The sequence below is a fragment of the Haliaeetus albicilla genome, chromosome 3 (genome assembly GCF_947461875.1).
Source record: "Haliaeetus albicilla chromosome 3, bHalAlb1.1, whole genome shotgun sequence".
Classification (NCBI taxonomy): domain Eukaryota; kingdom Metazoa; phylum Chordata; class Aves; order Accipitriformes; family Accipitridae; genus Haliaeetus; species Haliaeetus albicilla.
In genome coordinates, this window is record NC_091485.1 from 40,101,160 (window position 1) to 40,120,420 (window position 19,261).

At 37.2% G+C, this 19,261-nt stretch overlaps 1 protein-coding gene across 3 annotated transcripts in view; it reads left to right on the plus strand.

The window, feature by feature from the left end:
- PREX2 (phosphatidylinositol-3,4,5-trisphosphate dependent Rac exchange factor 2) overlaps positions 1-19,261 on the plus strand; it is a 189,763-nt gene that overhangs the window by 79,833 nt on the left and 90,669 nt on the right. For all 3 annotated transcript variants that reach the window (XM_069779486.1, XM_069779487.1, XM_069779488.1), the window contains exons 10-19: positions 1,325-1,474; positions 5,924-6,068; positions 7,646-7,746; positions 11,605-11,708; positions 13,053-13,102; positions 13,665-13,740; positions 14,504-14,576; positions 15,752-15,894; positions 16,035-16,127; positions 17,458-17,606. In XM_069779486.1, the coding sequence (XP_069635587.1) occupies positions 1,325-1,474; positions 5,924-6,068; positions 7,646-7,746; positions 11,605-11,708; positions 13,053-13,102; positions 13,665-13,740; positions 14,504-14,576; positions 15,752-15,894; positions 16,035-16,127; positions 17,458-17,606 (1,084 nt within the window). The remainder of the gene's footprint in view (positions 1-1,324; positions 1,475-5,923; positions 6,069-7,645; positions 7,747-11,604; positions 11,709-13,052; positions 13,103-13,664; positions 13,741-14,503; positions 14,577-15,751; positions 15,895-16,034; positions 16,128-17,457; positions 17,607-19,261) is intronic.

The following is a 19,261-nucleotide window of genomic DNA, read 5'->3' on the forward strand; positions in this document are numbered from 1 at the left end:
GCTTTAGAAATTAGCCATCAGCCTCATGATTTTCTAGTAGTTCCTGACATTTCCCAGCCCAGTATACAAAGCTTGGCTGCTTTCCATCTAATTAAAATGCAGAGTTATTGAAAGGATACTAGCATGTCTGCTGAGATTTATGATAAATCTTAGCAAGCATTTCAGCAAGCGTTTCAGTTTTGGAAAATCCCATCTCATTATACAAAACAGGGCTGAATTATGAAAAAGTATTTGCAAAGTAGAAAGCCCTGTAGTTATTGTAGTAGTTCAGGGCTGGCCCTAGGACTTCCTTTCCTCTTAATGAAAGTTTGTGGTGAGAAAATGTTGACCTTTGATTTTCTTAATATTTTGTACAGTAGTTGCTAGTTCTAGTTTTAATCTGTATTTTATGCAAAAACTATATTTGTTATCATGAGGAATTTATGCCTCACAAATTTTCCCCCAGGAAAGGCATGTAATCCTAGTGAAGGATATTCAAGGGTGTTAGTTTTGGAGAGGAAGTTTGTTTACCTAATTTCTGAATAAGATTTATGGACTAGCATGTTAAAATCAAATGTTATAGAATTAGAGTAATAAGTAGTAAATTGTCTGGTTTTTATAGCATAGTGATTTACATGTTAAGAGTCAGAAGTTCAAGATATCCAAGAACATCAGCAATTATTACCTCTCTCCTATAATGTGCAACATAGAGTTGTTAGGAACATATTTCAAAAATTATGCATTTGGTTAATGCATTTTTTTTTCAAATCAGAGTAAATCTTGTATTATATTTCAGTTTGTTTAAACAAGTAAGTATAGATATTTCTTTTTTCAGGTAACCAGTAAAGATACATCGAATATATATGATTTACTTACTTGTCAAATGGAAATTGTGTTTTTCCCATTGTATGTTTAGTCCTTTTTTAAAATTTAATAGTAAATCATTCAATCAGCACAGCAGCTCTGAGTAATTTAAGGGGCAAAACCACAATGCTGCTTTTTTAAGGAATTATTTATTACAGTTTAACATGAACAAAAGTACTCCAAGTACCGTGATCTGTTCTTTTAATAGGACTCTGCCTGTTTTAGTGTCGAGTTTATACCTTCTTCCATATGCTAGGCAACTTGCTGTTACATTTTAAAAAGGACATTATTTACTAAAAGTTAAAAGTACAGCTTATTAAGTTACAATATGGTTCACAAGCAGCACAGATAACTTTAAATTCATTTTTAGTATTCTGTATTTCCTGAGCTTTATGTGTAATGATAAGAGTTCTTAATAATTTTAAACAACTATTGCTTTTTTAAGAATTGGTGCCCTTAAAGCCATTTTATCTATTCCCAGCTGACTATCACAGCAGCGGCCACACTGTTATTAATGGCTGGAAGATTCACAACACAGCAAAGAACAAATGGTTTGTATGCATGGCAAAAACCCCTGAAGAGAAGCAAGAATGGCTGGAGGCTATTTTGAAGGAACGAGAGAGAAGAAAAGGTAGGTTAATAAACTTCCTTGTGTTGCTTTGCCAGAAAGCCATAGTGTATTTTTATGTTGAGATATAAAGCAAAACCAGCTGCTAGGCAAACTTGTGGTGTCAGGTTCTGCTGAAGGTTTATGAATACCAGCTTGGAAAAAATAAATCAAACTTCTACTGGGAAGGCCATAATGGTTTGAATCATGTATGCTGCTAGTGAATGACGTTTTGGAAATGGGGAGATGATTTAATGTATGATTTTACAGTTTATTCTCAACCAGTATAAATTCCAGTCATGATTTCATTGAGGCCTGTGTACTGTTATGGTTTGTGGTATATGAAGGTCTATACTAAATAGCTTGTGGGATTTGTATGCATTGATTCCCTTTTATGACTGGCCATTTGAGTCACTGAAATGAGCAGGTTTTCTGTGTTGGATCTTCATGCGGATGATCCAACGTGAAATGGTACAGAATATACCCGCAACCCCGTCTTTGATGTATTCTCCCCTACCTAAGAAAGTAAGGAATTGCCATTGGCAAACCACTATCTTTTTGAATAACTGAATTAAGGTGGAAGGATACTGGGATGAAATATAATCCTGATCTCAAATGTGACCACGAATAACCTCATGTATTCAAGGTGAACCCAGCACAAAGTAGAACCAGGGAAAGATGATGCATCATCATCTTCTGGAGCTAATTTCATTCGCAAGCTAAAATATCCTAATCAGTAATGATGTTTGGAGCCTTGGTATTGAAAGAAAATAGGACCTTGTAGTCAGATCTGGGATTCTTTTCCTGGTCTGCACAGATTTTCTGTCACCTGTTGCAGTAGCCATTGTTTTGTGCCTGCGTTGTAAATGGAGACTAATAATACTTTCTTTGGTCTTTTAAAGTTGAATACTGGATGTTTGCAGATCATCTGCTGTCGGACCAGAGTTTCAACTAGGGTGTTTGAGCACTGGCTAATTAATAGTGCCATCAGGAATTAATAGTAGAAAAGCTAAAAAGATGCCTCAGAAGTCTAAAAACTCAACATTTTAAAAATAACAAATGAAAAAGCGATGTGGTAGAGATGGCGTCAAATACAACAAAATACAGGTTTGTCTGCTTCGGTATAGGGCCTTGTCTGGAACTGGCTACAAAGGTTTTTAACAAATCCCACTTCACTGTTAAGTTTCTTGTCTCTCTTAGACTCTTGGTACCTTTAGGTAAGAAATAGAAAGAGTAGGAGTATTTTGTGTTGATGTATTTTTACTATTTCACACTATACTATTGAGCAGCTGGTAGTAGAAGTGAGTTTGAGCTAACACTTGCCAAGTGTGAGGTCTGAGGTAGCCATCCCAACTTCAAGCCATGTCTTAGTATTTTAGCATCCTATGATTTGGTGAAATTTTCAGCTCCTGGTGTTCTCAGTGGGTTTGCCACCAAGGAGACAACCATGAAAGAAAGAGGAGAGGATTTGGTACGTGCTTAGACTCAGTTTGCAACACAGAATCTTCAAAAGTGTTTCTTGAATATCTCTGTTACTCTATCAACTTATAAATTTATTCACCTCCTCCAGCACAGTGATTTTTTTTCAAAATACCTGTATAAACACCTCTTGCAAAGCATGATGCATCAACTTAATTGCAATCAAGTTGCCAAATGACTTGGGAACCAAACAGCTATCTTTTTAGGATTCAGATACTGTATCTAAATGTAGCTGTAACACTTTCCCATTCACCATGAACGTAAAGATGCTTTAGTTGTATGTTTACTTAATATGACATGGAGCCTGTTCGTGTGTATATATATAGGCAATTTCACTGAAGTGACTGCACATGTGAGAACAGTTTTCTATCTCCTTCGCAAGTCTGAGATGAGCTAAATCAAATGAATACACTTCCTAGATCTCTTAGGCTAGGAGCGAGGCTCATGTGAGTGGCTCCCTCCTGGTTGTACTGTGTGTGCACCGCTTCCTAGCAGTGCTGTAGACCCCACATCTCACACGGAATGGCAGAATGCAGTGATCTCCAGACTATGTAAATACAGCATGTGGAGCAGGGGTGAGGCACAGAAATACAGCTTGAGTGTGCCATGTAGCTGGGATTTGCTGGGCTGTTTGTGTTAGGAGACTCAGAGATTCAGTGTACTTAGAGAAACTCAACCTATACTTTTATTTGGAATCCATATAGCAGAAGCTGAGCAAAAGGGACAGAATGCCCTGAGTGAAGTACTTCAGCAGAGATTTCGGCGGTTGTAATTGAATTATCAACTAGGACCACTTTATAGATCGTATTTTCTTGCTAGGAGAAATCAGGCTAAATTGGAAGCTTTTTACTAGGAAGTCTTTCTGTCCATTTTGGGGCTATCCTGTAACCACCCGAGGCATTCAGCAAGTTAGAAATTTACATAAAAGGTGATTATCTTTAAGGCTGATGATGCTGGGGTGACCTAATTCAAACAGTCAATACAAATAAAAGCATCAACATCCTATAAGCTCCAAAAGTAGTATATTGGTTAAGTTTTCTTTTCCTGGGTATGCATCAGGTTTTATCTGTTTGTGTGGCATCATCACTATCCGGTTCATGGATAATGAGAGACAGTCCTCTTATCTGTGTCCAATACCATTGCGTCGCAGTTTAAGCCCAGCTGTTAACAAAGCACCACACAGCCGCTTGCTCACTCCCCCTGCCCCGGCATCCCGGCAGGATGAGGAGAAAATATGAAGGCAGGCTCGTGGGTCGAGATAAGGACAGGGAGGGATCACTCACCACTTACGGTCATGGGCAACAGACAGGCTCAAGTTGGGGAAGAAACAAAATCAATAAATTTACTACAAATCAAAACAAAACAAGGATCTTAGGAAGTAAACCCAAATCTTAGAACACCTTCCCGCCCGCCCTCCCTCCTTCCTGGGTCAGCTCCACTCCTGGTTCTCTCTCCTTCCTACTCCCGGCGGTGCAGGGGGACGGGGAGTGGGGGTTGGGGTCAGCTCCCCACACCTTGTCTCTGCCGCTCCTTCCTCCTCAGGGGGAGGAGGACTCCTCACTCGTCCCCTGCTCCACCGTGGGGTCCCTCCCATGGGAGACAGTCCTCCATGAACTTCTCCAACGTGGGCCCTTTCTGCGGGCTGCAGTTCCTCACAAACTTCCCTGGCGTGGGTCCTTTCGGTGGGCTGATCTTCAGGCACAGGCTGCTCCAGTGTGGGCTTTCCCATGGAGTCCCGGCCATCTTCGGGGGCCTCTGCTCCCCTCCGTGGGCTGCGGGGGACAGCCTGCCGTCTCACCACGGGCTGCAGGGGCGCACCTCCTCCCCTCCTTCTGCACTGACCTCAGTATCTGCAGAGGGGTTCCTCTCACATTCCAATCCCCCTGCTCGCTACAGGTTCCCCTTCTTAAATCTGTTATTGCAGAGGCTGACTGTCACTGATGGGTTTGGCCTTGGCCAGAGGCGGGTCTGACTTGGAGCCGGGGGAGCTTCTAGCAGCTTCTCACAGGAGCCGCCCTTGCAGCCACTTCCCTGCTACCAAAACCCGTGCCACGCAAACCATAACACATTGTTAGCTTTTTCTCATGACAGGTACATTTTTTCTGGTGATATTTTCAGAATTAAAGAAGTGGCAGACTATTACTCAGATTGAATATGTACAGTTAGAGTTTTAAAAATGTAAAAATCTGAACAGAAACTGAGAGCATGTATACAAGACACTCCAGAAATATGTGGTTTTGTCCAGAATTAATAATTGTTTATTGAGAAAGTACATGGGATATTAAGGTCTGTGGTATTCATTGGAAGCACAAGCTTCTGTACATGGCTGGTAGGATGCATAAGTCAACAAAAACTGGTTTTGATCATCTGTTACTCAGAAAACTTAATGATTTTTTCAAGAAGAGGAAGAGGAAAAAATAAACCAGTAAGAAATACTGAAATAAAACCCTTGATAGCTTTCTGCTGTTGTAAAAATTCTGAAGCAAATAAAAATCAAGTTGTGTATATGCTTTTGTGGAAAAGGGGTGAATTAATCTTGTGTGAAACCAACAAATGCATAACAGATAACTAGTTACTATTAATTGGAAATTTGTAAAAGTTTCCTTTAAGTGAAAACTTTTTTATTATCACATGGTAAGAGCAAAAGCAAGGTGCTTTTTCTTTTAAACTTGTGAAGACATGATGACTCCCTTGCAAATGTTCATATACTGAAGTCTGAAAATCACAGCATTAGTATTTATTACTACAATATCAGTGGTGATGTCGAATAGTAACAGTTTAACTTCACTGTGAGGAACTTAAAGATATCATTTGATTATGCTTTGTGGAGATCAGATGTTCATGGTTTAACTTTATTGTGAGGAAAAAAAAAAGGAAAACAGTTCCTTTACATTTTTTTGTATGTAAAATATTGGTATTGCTTCTCCGTTTTTGGGAAGATACTGAAATATAATGGCAATATCACTTCATAAAATTTTAATGCATTTTTGGCAGGTTTAAAATTGGGCATGGAACAGGACACTTGGGTGATGATCTCTGAGCAAGGAGAAAGACTGTACAAAATGATGTGCAAACAAGGGAATCTCATCAAAGACAGGAAGAGGAAATTAACCACTTTCCCCAAATGCTTTCTTGGAAGGTATTATATGCATTTTATAGCATGAATTTTAACAAACTAAAACCACATTTTAAATCTTCTTTGGGATTCTGCAGAAACCATGCTTTATTTGTAATGTCTGTGAGGCCTATTTGTCTCCTAGAATTTAGCCAAAATGTAAATTGGGTCTGCCTGAAATTTATGCATGTGTACTTGTATTCCAAAGTAGCTTTATTAAAGGGACAAGGCTGCAAAGGCATGTTGAAAATGTGAAAATGCACCAAATAAAATAGTTTCTTTAAAGAAATAATTCCCAACTTGTTTGATGCATTTTGTCTCTGAAATGCCTAGTTTAGAGTATCAAATTTGCTTTGTTACTTAAAAAATCTCTGTCTCTAAAACTGCTTCTGTCCTCCTCTTGCCTGAATGTCAGGGACAGAGTTAGTAAAGAAAGTTTACATGTTTAAATATTTACCCCTATTATGAGGAGGATCTTTATAATGCCATATTATACCTATGGCTTAAGAAGATGGAATGCAAGAGGAAGCGAAAGCAGTAGGTACCCTAAAAATGTGTAGATGACAAAAGAATTATTTTGGGAGGCAGAGGGATGATCACTTATTTCATTTGACTGTAAGACAGTTAAGTATGGAAAGTATTTTTATAAAGTACAGTGACTGTTTTACACAAACACGTTGTAGTGAAGATACCACTGGGTCCAAAAGTGGAAGTGAAACTTGGGAGATTTTCATGTGCTGTCAGAAATCACATAGCTGATGAGAATTGAAACCAGGAATAAGATTATAGATTGAGTCGTGGTTGAATCATGTTTCCTCAGTGAAGTTGTTGGAAGCAGGTGAAGAATCCACTCATGGTGAGGAGCCATGTGTGAAACATTTAAACCTGTCATCAAATGGCTGCTTTTCTATGCTATTTTTGAAGTGGACCCTTTTGAAGTATGGTTTTGCTGGTCCCTAGGTCACCAGTTAAAACCCGTGAATGTGGATGTTGCGCTACCTCACTACACTGTTCTTCTGATTTGTAACACACATGCAGATATCTTGCGTGATACAAATTCAATGTCTCTGAACTGTGTCAGGTTTATTGTTATACAAGCCAGGCATTTCCTGCACATGCAGTATATACTTTGTGTATATGCTCAGGATGTCAATGTGCCTGACACACCTTGGAAGTAACAGGCCTACTGTTCTATCATACTGCGATTAATGTTCTGCCTTCATGGCATATCTGCCCTGGGCAGGTGCAGTAGGTATGCCTGGGATTGCCTTTATATTTGACCATCTGGTCAAATGTGGCTATGCTAGTTTAGGAAATCCCAGAAAACATGGAAAGTCTTCACCATGTGTAAGGTAAACTTCGTGCAGGTAAAACTTCTGAGCAGAAAAGACATCTCAAGGGAAACCGTATGTATTTACGTTGAAATAATAAAAAAGTTGAAATGAGTGGGTTTTTTAAAGGTAGTATTGACATTCTGAAGATCATTAGGCTTAAGAATCACTTACTACATTAGTAAGAAACACTAGTAACTGAGAGGGAAATGTAGTAGGACTGGCAGTATGATGTTTAAAGTTTGTTTTTTGTATCTGTTTTTATTTCAGTGAATTTGTGTCCTGGTTGTTGGAAATTGGAGAGATACACAAATCTGAAGAAGGTGTTCATCTTGGCCAAGCTTTATTAGAGAATGGCATTATCCATCATGGTAAATATAATTAGTTTTAACTTACTTGTTTTCAAGGTAATTGTTGTAATTAGAGTGGACTTAATTTTCTTTGACAAAAAGATGGTCTTGTTAATGCGAGACAGCTTGTTGAATCTGCATTATATCCTTGCAGGGACCTCATGGGGCCATTGTCCATGCCTAGCAGATTTAGTGGGAGAGGCTCCATTGATTTAATCAGATTACATCTATGCTGTTGGGATCACAACATTGCAAACAGGGACCTAGAGAAACATTCCTGTTCTCTTGTAAGAAAAAATAAATTCTGGGGGCAGAGAGAATGGTAGACTGCTTTTAAGGATTTAAGCCTTTTATTAAGGCCAGGCTTTTTAGGGATACATGTTCAGCTAAGAATTGTAGAAGAGAGTGTCACAGCTGGCTGTTCATAAGTGTGTCTGCTCATCTGTTAGGTATTACAAAGGGAGCTGGTGGAATGCAACCTAGAACCCAACAGCTGAATCTTTTGAATTTTAAGGCCTTATTTTCACTACATTGTGTAGTTACTAAAATGGGTATTTTTATGCTGAAACTTTCAGTCAGCTATCTGTGTGTAGCTCATTCTGGAGAGAAGTATCACTGAAATGGTTCAGTTTTGAGCCAATAAGAAGGTTTGATTTCTGGTGGTAATTTGCATTCGCAACATTTTTCTCTTACTAGAGCAGGTCCTCATTTCTTTCTCTTTTACAAGGAATAGTCCAACAGGACCATGTAAGCAAACTGGAGAAACTTCTGTTTTTGAAGGCATGTTTGGCTTACAATAGGTACAGTCACTTAAAAAAAACCCAAATAGTGAAACAGTTGTGAAGTTAGCTACTGTTCCAGCATGGATCCAGGGTGGAAATTTAGATGGAATCAATGATAATATACATTTTAATGCTTTTATACTACAGCCAGCTTTTTAAGTTCGTTGCCACAATGTTTTCAGTGTCCTTGACGGGAAAGAAAGCAGAGTAACAGAGTGCCACTTAGCTGTGTGCATTTTAAACATACGTGGAGTAGGAGGAAAAACATTACAGTTATTCATCAGTAGTCATGTAGTCTTTAATTCTTTAATGTCAGTCTACATGATTTTCCTCCACCATCATTCAAATGTCAGATGCTATTATGTTTACTACACACACAGAATTGTTTCAATGGAATGATTCTATTGCCAAAGATTCTTCTCCTGATCTTGTAATTTATATCCCAAATACACTCATAGACTTTCTCAATACAGAGTTAAATGAATACTGTGTAATTTCATGAGATAAAAGGGTAATTATATTAGAGCATAGAAATGTGAGCCAGCCATGCTTCTTTGAATAGTGGATCCAGCTGTGGTTCAGTGAAAATAGAATTCTTAAAATAAAGTTGAATGAACCATCTGTTTTCACAGAGGGAGCAAGGGAGAAGGAAATTTTGGCTGTTATTCACATTGCAAATGTTATAGAGGGCTTTGTTAGACTTTGCATATCCACTATGCTGGTCATTATTTTCACTGTGCTGGGCTTCATTCTAGCAATGCCAGACCCATGTTGTGATGGGCATTGTTTTACTTCCTGATGTGTGAACTTTTGCAAGTAGAAAAGTTATGGGTTTTCCTTGTGGTTTTTTTTTTTTTTTTCTTCCTTCCTCCAGTTTTGCAAAAGGGAAAAATCTGTTTGTATGTTGCTATTTTAAATCCACCTGGTGGCATTCTGTAATATCTGAAATGACTTATATCAGCCAATGGGCTGAGAAGCTTTGTCCAGTCACTTGCTGTTGCTGATTAGAGATGGAAGCTTCCTCTCAAGGCACCAAGGAGCTTTGTAGTTACAAAATTAATCTGACTATCATGTAGTTTTAAAATGAATAAGTATTTACATTGCGGTGCGGTTTCTTGGACTGGTGCACTGATCTGAGTCAAAATTGGCAAAAATTTTGGCAAAAAAAGTAAAAGAAAAGACCAGTTTAAATCTTCATCAGTTCCCTTTTCTTAGTGTGTGCCATATAAATCTATTCCAACACAAAATGCAGGTACATTGTTCGGAGTGACATGCAAAACAACTTGGGGTTCCTTATTTTAGTGGGAATGCAGTGTTTTGTCAGCTTTAAGTGTTTGAAACTCAGGATATGCCAGCTCTGTGGACCTGTTCTGTTAGTTTCTGGTGCACTGAGTGTGAGTAGGGGCTGCAAAGACAGAGCAGTGCTTGTGTTCCTTGAAGAGCATAGCCTGCTCTGTTCATCATGGGCATGCAAGAAAGGAAAGGTGCTTATAGGCCTGATTCCCCTCCCAGTGCATCTGTGTAACAGTGAGGAACAATTTGGCCTTAGGCAGTGCTGTCCTGGTGGTGGTTTTTCTATTTGCTGTAGTTGCTGGTTTTGGAAACTCTTAATGTATGTTAATCTAGTGGAATATATTTTTTCTTCAACAGTAGGAAATTTTTTTTAATTACAGAACTAGAAGATAGCTTTTTTTTTCCTGAGTTAAACCATCACAATCCATTAACATTCATTTAGATACTTATGCTAGGCATTATATATGAAAATTTTGTAGTCTGTATCTGATGTATTGAAAAGCAATGATACGTAAAAGAGCTTAGGGGTTATTCTGGATAATCATCTTAGCATGAGCCATCAGTTCAAGGCAATTGGAATAATGTCCTGGGCTTTACTATTAGTAGATATATCAAATACAGGTGAAGAAGTTATTTTGCTCTTGCACATGACACTGGTGAAACCACTTAATATATGAAGTCCAGTTTTTATGTCCATATATCAGATGATGTGTGGAGATACTGAAGAGCTTGAAGGGTCATGAGAAACGATGCAGACAGAAGGCACCTTACTATGCAAAGTTTATGATGCCTAACTAAATTTTTTTAAGAGAATAATGTATGGTGGTCTAATCACTTGGTATAGGAAGGCATGCACAGAAGAATTACCTAACACTGTCAGGCCTGTTACTCTGATTAATGAAGACATTACAGTACCCTCCTTTATCAGTTGATGACATGCAAATTTAGTTTAAAAATTGAAGCTTACGTCTGCAAGCAAAACAGTAATTAATACAAGACAGTTATCCTAGGATGGTGCTAGTGCCTAGTGCTGTCCTCGGCCATCAGATAAATTAGCTTTTTTTCAAAAAGACTTGCTGTAGTACTGTTTCCAGAAGTTTTGTATCATACAATATGACTGTTTTGACAAAACACTTGAAATTGTGAGGTTTGTTGCTGGAATCTTGTGAAACTCTGGAAATCGACCGGTTAAGATCCTTTTTCATGGGTCTTTGGGGAAGTGGATTATCAACACCTTCATAATGATTGCCAGTCTCTTGCACTTAAGACTTTCAGCTGGCTATGTATAGAGGAAGATGTTCCCTCACTCCTTCCTCCCCAGTGCAAGACTGGTCAGATGTGTTGTGGAGGGTTTGTATCTTTACTGTCTCATCTGAGACTGCCCTCAGCAAGAATTAGAACAGAGAATAATGTGGAACGATAATATGAATAGTTGCAAAAGAAGCTTTATTTGGCTGTTTGGTCGATAAGCTTTGCAAAAGTGCTGAAGACTAGAAAGATTGGAATGCCTAATTTTTCAGGCTGTTTCCTGCCTGTTTGTCTTTCTTACGCTTTGCCCCATGACTTGAAATTGTTTGGTTTCTTCTGGACTACTTAGATATTGTGAAAAATATTGTCACCAGTGACATAAAGGAACTTAGGGCAGATGATCTCATTGGACTTCCTGCCCTCCCTGTCTGAAGTCTACCTATTGCTGTGTAATGGGCTGTCATTAGAAGAAATTATGCTGGCCCTCTTCTCTCTTGTTGATTTCTTCAGAAAGTCACCTAACAATACATGATATTTTTTTTTTTTTTTAATGTAGTTACAGATAAGCACCAATTCAAACCTGAACACATGCTGTACAGATTCCGATACGATGATGGAACATACTACCCCAGAAACGAGATGCAGGATGTGATCTCTAAGGTACAGAATAGAGTAGTTGCTATTACTAGGAAGGACGCACAGGAAATGGAGGTTCTGCTTGAAAACTAATGTAAAATATTATGCTAGGGTAAACAACATCCCCTCACACTTGCCTGTCTATATTTCTGTGACTCAAATTCAGTTTTCCGTTTGTAAGGGAAGATTTTGGCTTGTTGTTACATGTTTTAATACAAAATTAGTTACTTTTTACTTATTTTTGTTATTTCATGGTGTCATATGCAGGATGCATTGCCTGTGTTTCTGGGTGATTCTAAAGCTGGCGTTTCAGTCTGTTGTATTTTTCAGTCCATTTTAATAGATGTGAAGCTATATGTAGAAAAATGGTTTTAATTTTCTCTTAAATCTGAATGTCTTTTATTAGTGCCTTAACAAGGCAGTAAATCTGCAGTCATGTAGATGTTTAAACACAGATAAGGAGTGCTATCCATCTATGCTGCTGAGCATAACAAAATGATTGAATGAAGTTGCCTTTGAACTCATTAATATTGAAACGTTTCATGATTTTGAGGCGATAGAAAATGTCAGCACTTGGGTATTACATTACTGTTGTCATTCGCTTTTCTGCTGGCATTTGTTAATGTAAGGTATATCTAGAAGAACCTTCAATACTGAACTACCAGGCACATCAAGGTAGGATGGAATCTGATTTGACACAACTTTTAATTGTTATACATGGTTCTTCTTACATGTTATAAACATAATTGGTTTTTGATAGTCTGCTAAGTAATACTAATGTGATTTCTTTGTTTACATAAAATTTTCTGATGGTAATTTCTTAAACTCCTCCAAATGTTTTATTTTTTGTTTTTGCTTGAAAATTTTCCCAATCTTTGAATCTTTTTGCATTTTTTTTAAGTTTATTGGTTAGTTATAATCTCAATTTGTAAGTAAAGTATTGATGCGTATAATCAAATGCAGTGTTTTTTCCTTTAATTACTCACTTTGTGTGTAGAATAGCAACCAGTGACTGGGAAAACCTTGTGGAAACATTGCTTTATCTTTCAGGTTTTGTGTACTTTTCTTTCAAAATACTACACCTTCAGAATTTTTTAATGCTACCTTAAAACTAAGAATTTTTGCATGTGTCTCAGTGAAGCTGAGGTTAGATTGGAAATGTTTTCTTTCTCATAATTTATTAATCAATATTGTTATCTGGAAATACTAAGTTTTGGCATACAGAAATAGACAGAAATTTGAACATACTTTTTTACTGTCTAAATGAAGTGCATTTAGAACATATAGGCTTCCTCACTGCATCCGTTCCTCTTATGTTCTCTGTGGTGTGAGCATGTGGTTAACTAACCTCCTCGTTCTCTTTAACAGGGTGTACGACTGTACTGTCGTCTTCACAGTCTGTTTACCCCAGTAATTAGGTGAGTCCAATTGGGAAATCCTTACAGAGTCATTCAGAAGAAGTTTATAATCTGAAGATACTGTGTTTGAATGTAGGAACCTAACCCATCCTTTCAAGATAGGTCACTTTGGAGTAATCAAACAAGTTTGAAGGGCTATCAAGACAAAAAGCATAACTGAATCATTAAATGACTGCAAACTCTGTTCAATATGACCTTTTTTTAGAGACTTTTGTAGCATTCTAGGTCCTGATGGATAGGCTTATATGCATACTGTATATATTAATACACTCCTTTACTCACACTCCATTACCTCATTTGGAGAATCCCAGCTGTAACATAACAACTGCCTTTATGCTCCAGTGACATTATCACCCAAGTAAGGTATGGTCAGCCTCCTCCTTTCTATCTACGCTGAAAGGTTTGACTTGCTTTCTTACTCCAGAGGCAGCTTCTGAACCATTACAAAATGCTCAATTCATGCTTGCACTAAATTGATTATAAAATACAAGGGTTTTTTTCTGTTAGGCTCTTTTGAGTTTTTGTTTGATTTTCTTAAATTGTTTTGTTTTATTTTGAACAGGGATAAAGATTATCACTTGAGAACCTACAAATCTGTGGTCATGGCTAACAAACTCATAGACTGGTTGATTGCACAGGCAAGTATACACCTTTGGATTTATGTATGTTTTGCATTTCAATTCTAATTTGAAAGGTAGTGATGTATTAAGCAGAATAACATGTAGACACTTTGTGTAAGGGTTATTAAATCAGCACATGTAAGTGTAATCCTCTTAAACTAGTAAAGAAACAGAAATCAGCTGTCAGCAGCCATGCTGTTCATCCCTTTTGTGGTTATCTTCCCTATTTGCAATTGAACTTTAAATGTTTTAATGAGACTTAGCTTTGTGATTCAGCATGTAACATTGTTCATGGCTTAAAATGAAATGGATAGGCTCTGAAAAACTAAATTACTAACTAGATGGATAAAAGTCAGTACCAAGTTGCTGTTATCAGTTCTGTTTTATTTTAAGCAAACTAGGAACAAGAAGGGGCTATCCTGTTCACTCAGTCAACATACACCCATTTTATAAAATAAAAGTTAAAAACTTTGACACTCTTAGATTCTATTATGTTCAATTTTTATGGAGAATGTAGTGTTACTAAAATGCTTACATATTTATTTGTAACTATAAAGAGGTATACCATACAAGGGTCCCTTCCAACCCAAACTATTCTATGATTTTATGATAAACGTGTATATACTGTTTTGTATATATGCTATAAATGTGCATATAAAGATGGCTGTGGTAAATGTAATCTACAACCATTGCCAGCCCTGTGAGGTTATGCCATTGTGCATAGTATCCATTTTGCTGCTATATTAAAATATATTTAAAAAAATACGATATGGTTTAACAGGGGGATTGCCGGACAAGGGAGGAAGCTATGATATTCGGTGTAGCTCTTTGTGATAATGGGTTTATGCACCATGGTAAGTAAATACATTCTGTACAAGCTATACTTACCTTCTTACCTTTTGTTTAATGCTGTCTACATATTTGGAGGGAAATGCAGGGCCTGGTAAAGATTATAGAAGGGATAGGAAGTTCTTTCACTGTATTGCTGAAGTGACCTATGCTACAATCTGGAAGAAAAAAAATAGCTATTGTATACCCTGAAAGTTATTTTCAGTTAATTTTATAACATATATTGAAGAATTCATCCTCTAATGGATTTCGGGGGGGCAGTTTTATTAGCCACTTGGAAAGAAATTTCTTAAGCAGGTACTACGTGTTTGCACAGATGAGGCAATAAAAACTTAGGAAATATGGAAATATGTAGAAAAGAAAGGAGACATTTTTGGGGGAATGAATAAAGCATGGAGAAGCATTACTTTAGAAAAGCGAAGTAGTGACAATAGGAAAAAGTGGACTGTAGAAAAATGAGAAAATCATAAGGACAGCAGCAAACAATGAGGAAGGGAGAGGAGACCAGATATCTGTGCAGTACCAAAAATGAGGTGAAACTTAATACCATCAGGGGGAGGATTTCAGTGAAAGGATTGAAGCAGTAGGTCATTTACTGAAATGAAAAAAAGGAAGAAATTATTTTCTCATCAGGTTGTTTAGAGAAGGAGGGAGAATTAACTTCTCCTCTGGCACTGTTCATTCTTTTTCCTTTGATTTTTAAATATACAAACTGCATCCGTCTGCTGTTCTAGTTGCTTCCACATCCCCACCAAACCCATTTCTAATGCTGAACCTGGCGTGCTTTACCACCTGGAGAGTCCCAGAACTTGGTGCTGAGCATCTCCAGCAGCTGTCCAGCAGAACTTTTCAAAATCATGTTTTTAAACCCTTTTTAGGAAAAAACCTTGTGCTTGCCATTTTCACTAAAACCATTTCAGGCTAATGCGTCTTCCTCAGCTTGGTGGAATCCAGATGTTGTAGTTGAAAATGAGCTTAGTGATACCCATCTGTGATGGATCTAAGTGAAAATTGTTGTTTATGTTAAAAATTAAGATTTCCCTAGATTCACACACAAAAATAGTTTGCTAGCATGTAATATGTGTATGCATGTTCAACATTTTATGGTTCATGAAAGACATGATATTCAAAAGTTTAAGAGGAAAAAAAGGATTAATATGTGTGGGTTTGTATCATACAGTGTTAGAGAAAAGCGAATTTAAGGATGAACCACTGCTGTTCCGTTTTTATGCGGATGAAGAAATGGAAGGGTCAAATATGAAGCACAGACTCATGAAACATGATCTGAAGGTAGTGGAAAATGTCATAGCCAAGTCATTACTGGTGAGTGAAACCCAATGATTGTATGCTTTGATGATTAAAAAAATTGCTGTAGCGACAATATATTAGCAGCGTGTATTGTTATTTAATGGGAATATACTTTAGCTCTTCTTAATGCCTTTCTGAACAATTTTATTTTTCAGATTAAATCTAATGAAGGCACTTACGGTTTTGGTTTAGAAGATAAAAATAAGGTTCCAATTATTAAAGTGGTGGAGAGAGGATCAAATGCTGAGGTATCAAGTATTATAAATTATCCTCCCTGTTTTATTCACTTGGTCACAGATGTGTGTTTTCCACACCAGTTAGGAAAATCTATAGTAGTAGAAGGTGACAGTGACAACTTTCCAAGAAAGCTGTGGGTAGGAATCTTTTTTTTTCCATTTTTTTCCCTTAATTTTGGTGTTTTGTTTTTTTTTTTTTTTTTTAAATATTGCTCTGACCATTATCAACATTCATTTGCTGCTCAGGTAAATTGACATATTGAGTGGTGATATAAAATTTATCATTTTATTTTTATATGTTTTATAATATTCCAGTGATGACATTAATCATGAATGGAATAAACATTTTTGGAGGAATATGAAATGAATATAAAGCTAGTCTGTGAGTTGCACTTGATGTATTTCATAATAAAGGATGTATCAAGCTTTGGATAAAGTCTAGAATCTGAGAATCTGAGTGAATTACAGCCTTTCTGTTTGTTAGTATTGCTTTAGATTCTGTTTGGGTAAATTCATATTCTACTGAACTGCATGGGAATCTCTATACATCTAAACATAAAGAATGAGTCTCTTCCATGAGAGAAAAAATCTGGACCTACATTTCAAGCCTTTCTAAATCTCGTGGTGGAATAGAAATTTAAGATAAAAATAGATACAGCAAATCAATAATATATAATACAGCCACAGAGCTATATTGAGGGTGATTTCTAGCAGTCAGGTTCTGCCATGATCTCAGATGGTGCTAAAGCTTAGCCTGTGCCCTGAGCCGTTCTGTGTACTCCCGCCATCCAACTGGTTATGGTTCCTTTCTTGTTAGACCAGAGTTTAAAAACTGTATGCAACTTGGCTTGCCATACCTTTGCCTCAAAGGCCACAAAATGTTTAAGGATATTGTTTTGTTTTGGAACTTCATAAATATTCACTTACGAAAATATTAATCAGGTCTTTCCTTATGAAAAGAAGCTTTAGTTCCTTTGGAGAATGATGGATTAGGTAATGTCATAAAAAAACCCCAAACCAAACTGGCTCAATAAAGCTGTTGTGTTAATTATTACAAATACTGACTGATATTGTAATACTGTCATAAAATCTTGATTAAGACTAGGTCTTGTATTTAGGTCTCTTCAGTGTGAGTGTTCACTGTACCCTTCGTATCAATTTAACCAGTTCTAGAAGTGTTTTGTGGTGTAGGTCTTTTGTGCATGGTATATGAAGGAGGCATAAAGAATGTAAAAGAAATGTGCACATCTTTATTCCTATTGGGGTTGCATGCCAGCAGAAGAAAACATAATATTAATGGTTATAAAAGGCAAACATATACACAACTTTTATTGTTTTCTAGATGGCAGGCTTGGAAGTTGGGAAGAAAATCTTTGCCATTAACGGTGACCTGGTTTTTCTGCGACCCTTCAGTGAAGTGGATTGCTTCCTGAAATCATGTTTAAGCAGCAGAAAGCCCCTGCGGGTTCTTGTGAGCACTAAACCACGGGAGTAAGTTGTCATTCCTTTGGGGGGATTTTTACAAACTACAATTGAAGTGAATTTTAAAAGACCAGTGGAACTTCAGACAGCACTACTGTGAAGTTATTTTAAATGCTGTATCTAACCTGACTTTGTGCAATCAGGCAATTTGATCTGCTTTGATTTTATCACATTTGTCAGTCAGCAAAAGCGAAACACAAGTACTTTAGATCATCAGCTCTGCCACTTCAAATGCATGCAGGAACCACAAGTCTAAATGAAGTTTCCTTGACTATACGGACAGTTTTGATCACTTATCTCTCATTGTATTTATTAAACAAGTTCCTCTGGTGATTAGTTACTGGTTTGACAGAAGTCGGACTCTAATGGGCCCCTTCAGCCTGTGTGCTGGTTGTGTAAACAGTTCCCCATCGTTATGTACAGATGCATTTCTATACGCAGTTTTGACCATTCCTACCCGAATGCAATTTTTGTTACATAAAAGAAATATAAAGTGAGGCCTAATGGCTGAATTCAGTAAGTATGTAAATGAGCATAGGTCTATTAATAAAGTTAATGCAGTTGTTACTAGTTTATACATACCATAAAAAGAGGAGAGTAAGAAACAGTGGTCAGGAGTAATTTTGATCAAATTTTGCAGGGTAAGAAGGAATCATGCTCTGTTACCAGATAGCACACACAGAGTGCCTTTGAAATGGCTCTGGTTCAGCGGTAGAATGGAGACGTATTTCTCCTGTTAATAAGCAAAGGTGTCTTGAGAAATACAATGGCACCCAGAAAGAGGAAAAGAGCAAAGAAGGAAATATGGCATAAAGATGAGCATCTGGACTGATACTCCAAAAAAGCCCACAAACAAAAACAGCAACAAAAAAATCCCCCAAACCAGTGGATGATAGTGTTGTAGCAAGTGTAGAAGGCATATCTTGGCCTTTCTTTAATGTAGATATTGGTTTAATTTCTGACACAACTTGCCAGTGAAAATGTGGGTGAATTTCAAGGTTGACAGAGATGATCTAGTGAATGAGGAGTTCAGAGGAGCTGAAGAATTTGTTTTTCAGTGATGCGTGCTTTTTGTCAGGAGCTGCTGCTAGCACAACCATGTTGGCAGAAGAGTCATTTCTCTCCTAAATTCTTAGCCTCAACTGCCAGTGATGGTCTTTCATAGCTCATTAGCATGTTCATAAAGCATTTTCAGAATGAAACCATATAGATTTTATCAACCTTAGTTAATATATAAGTGTACTAAATGATGCTATACTTATGAAAGTATTTCAAATGAAAATGTATTCATCTCAAGAATATTCTAATATTTTTAAAAAATGTATAGTCTTCAGTGGGTTTTGGATCTCACCTCTGCTAATAATCGTCTCCAAATGCTAAACATTATGTATACCAGAAAAAAAAGAAAGTACAAGAAATGATGCAATGGTATTATTCAAAACTACCTGTAAATCAAGTTTATTACAGTCCAAATGTATTTTAAAATCACTTTTCAGCATCAATTTGAATTTGTCTGCTTTTGTACTGGCAAACGGAGCTTGGGGCAAAGATCCCTTAAATAATAACAGAGGTGGCTCTGGCAGTAAAGGCTGCAAAGTTAAATCAGTGCACTGTTATGTGTGACCTAACTAGCTCTGATAAGGGCTAATGCAGCTGTATTGCTT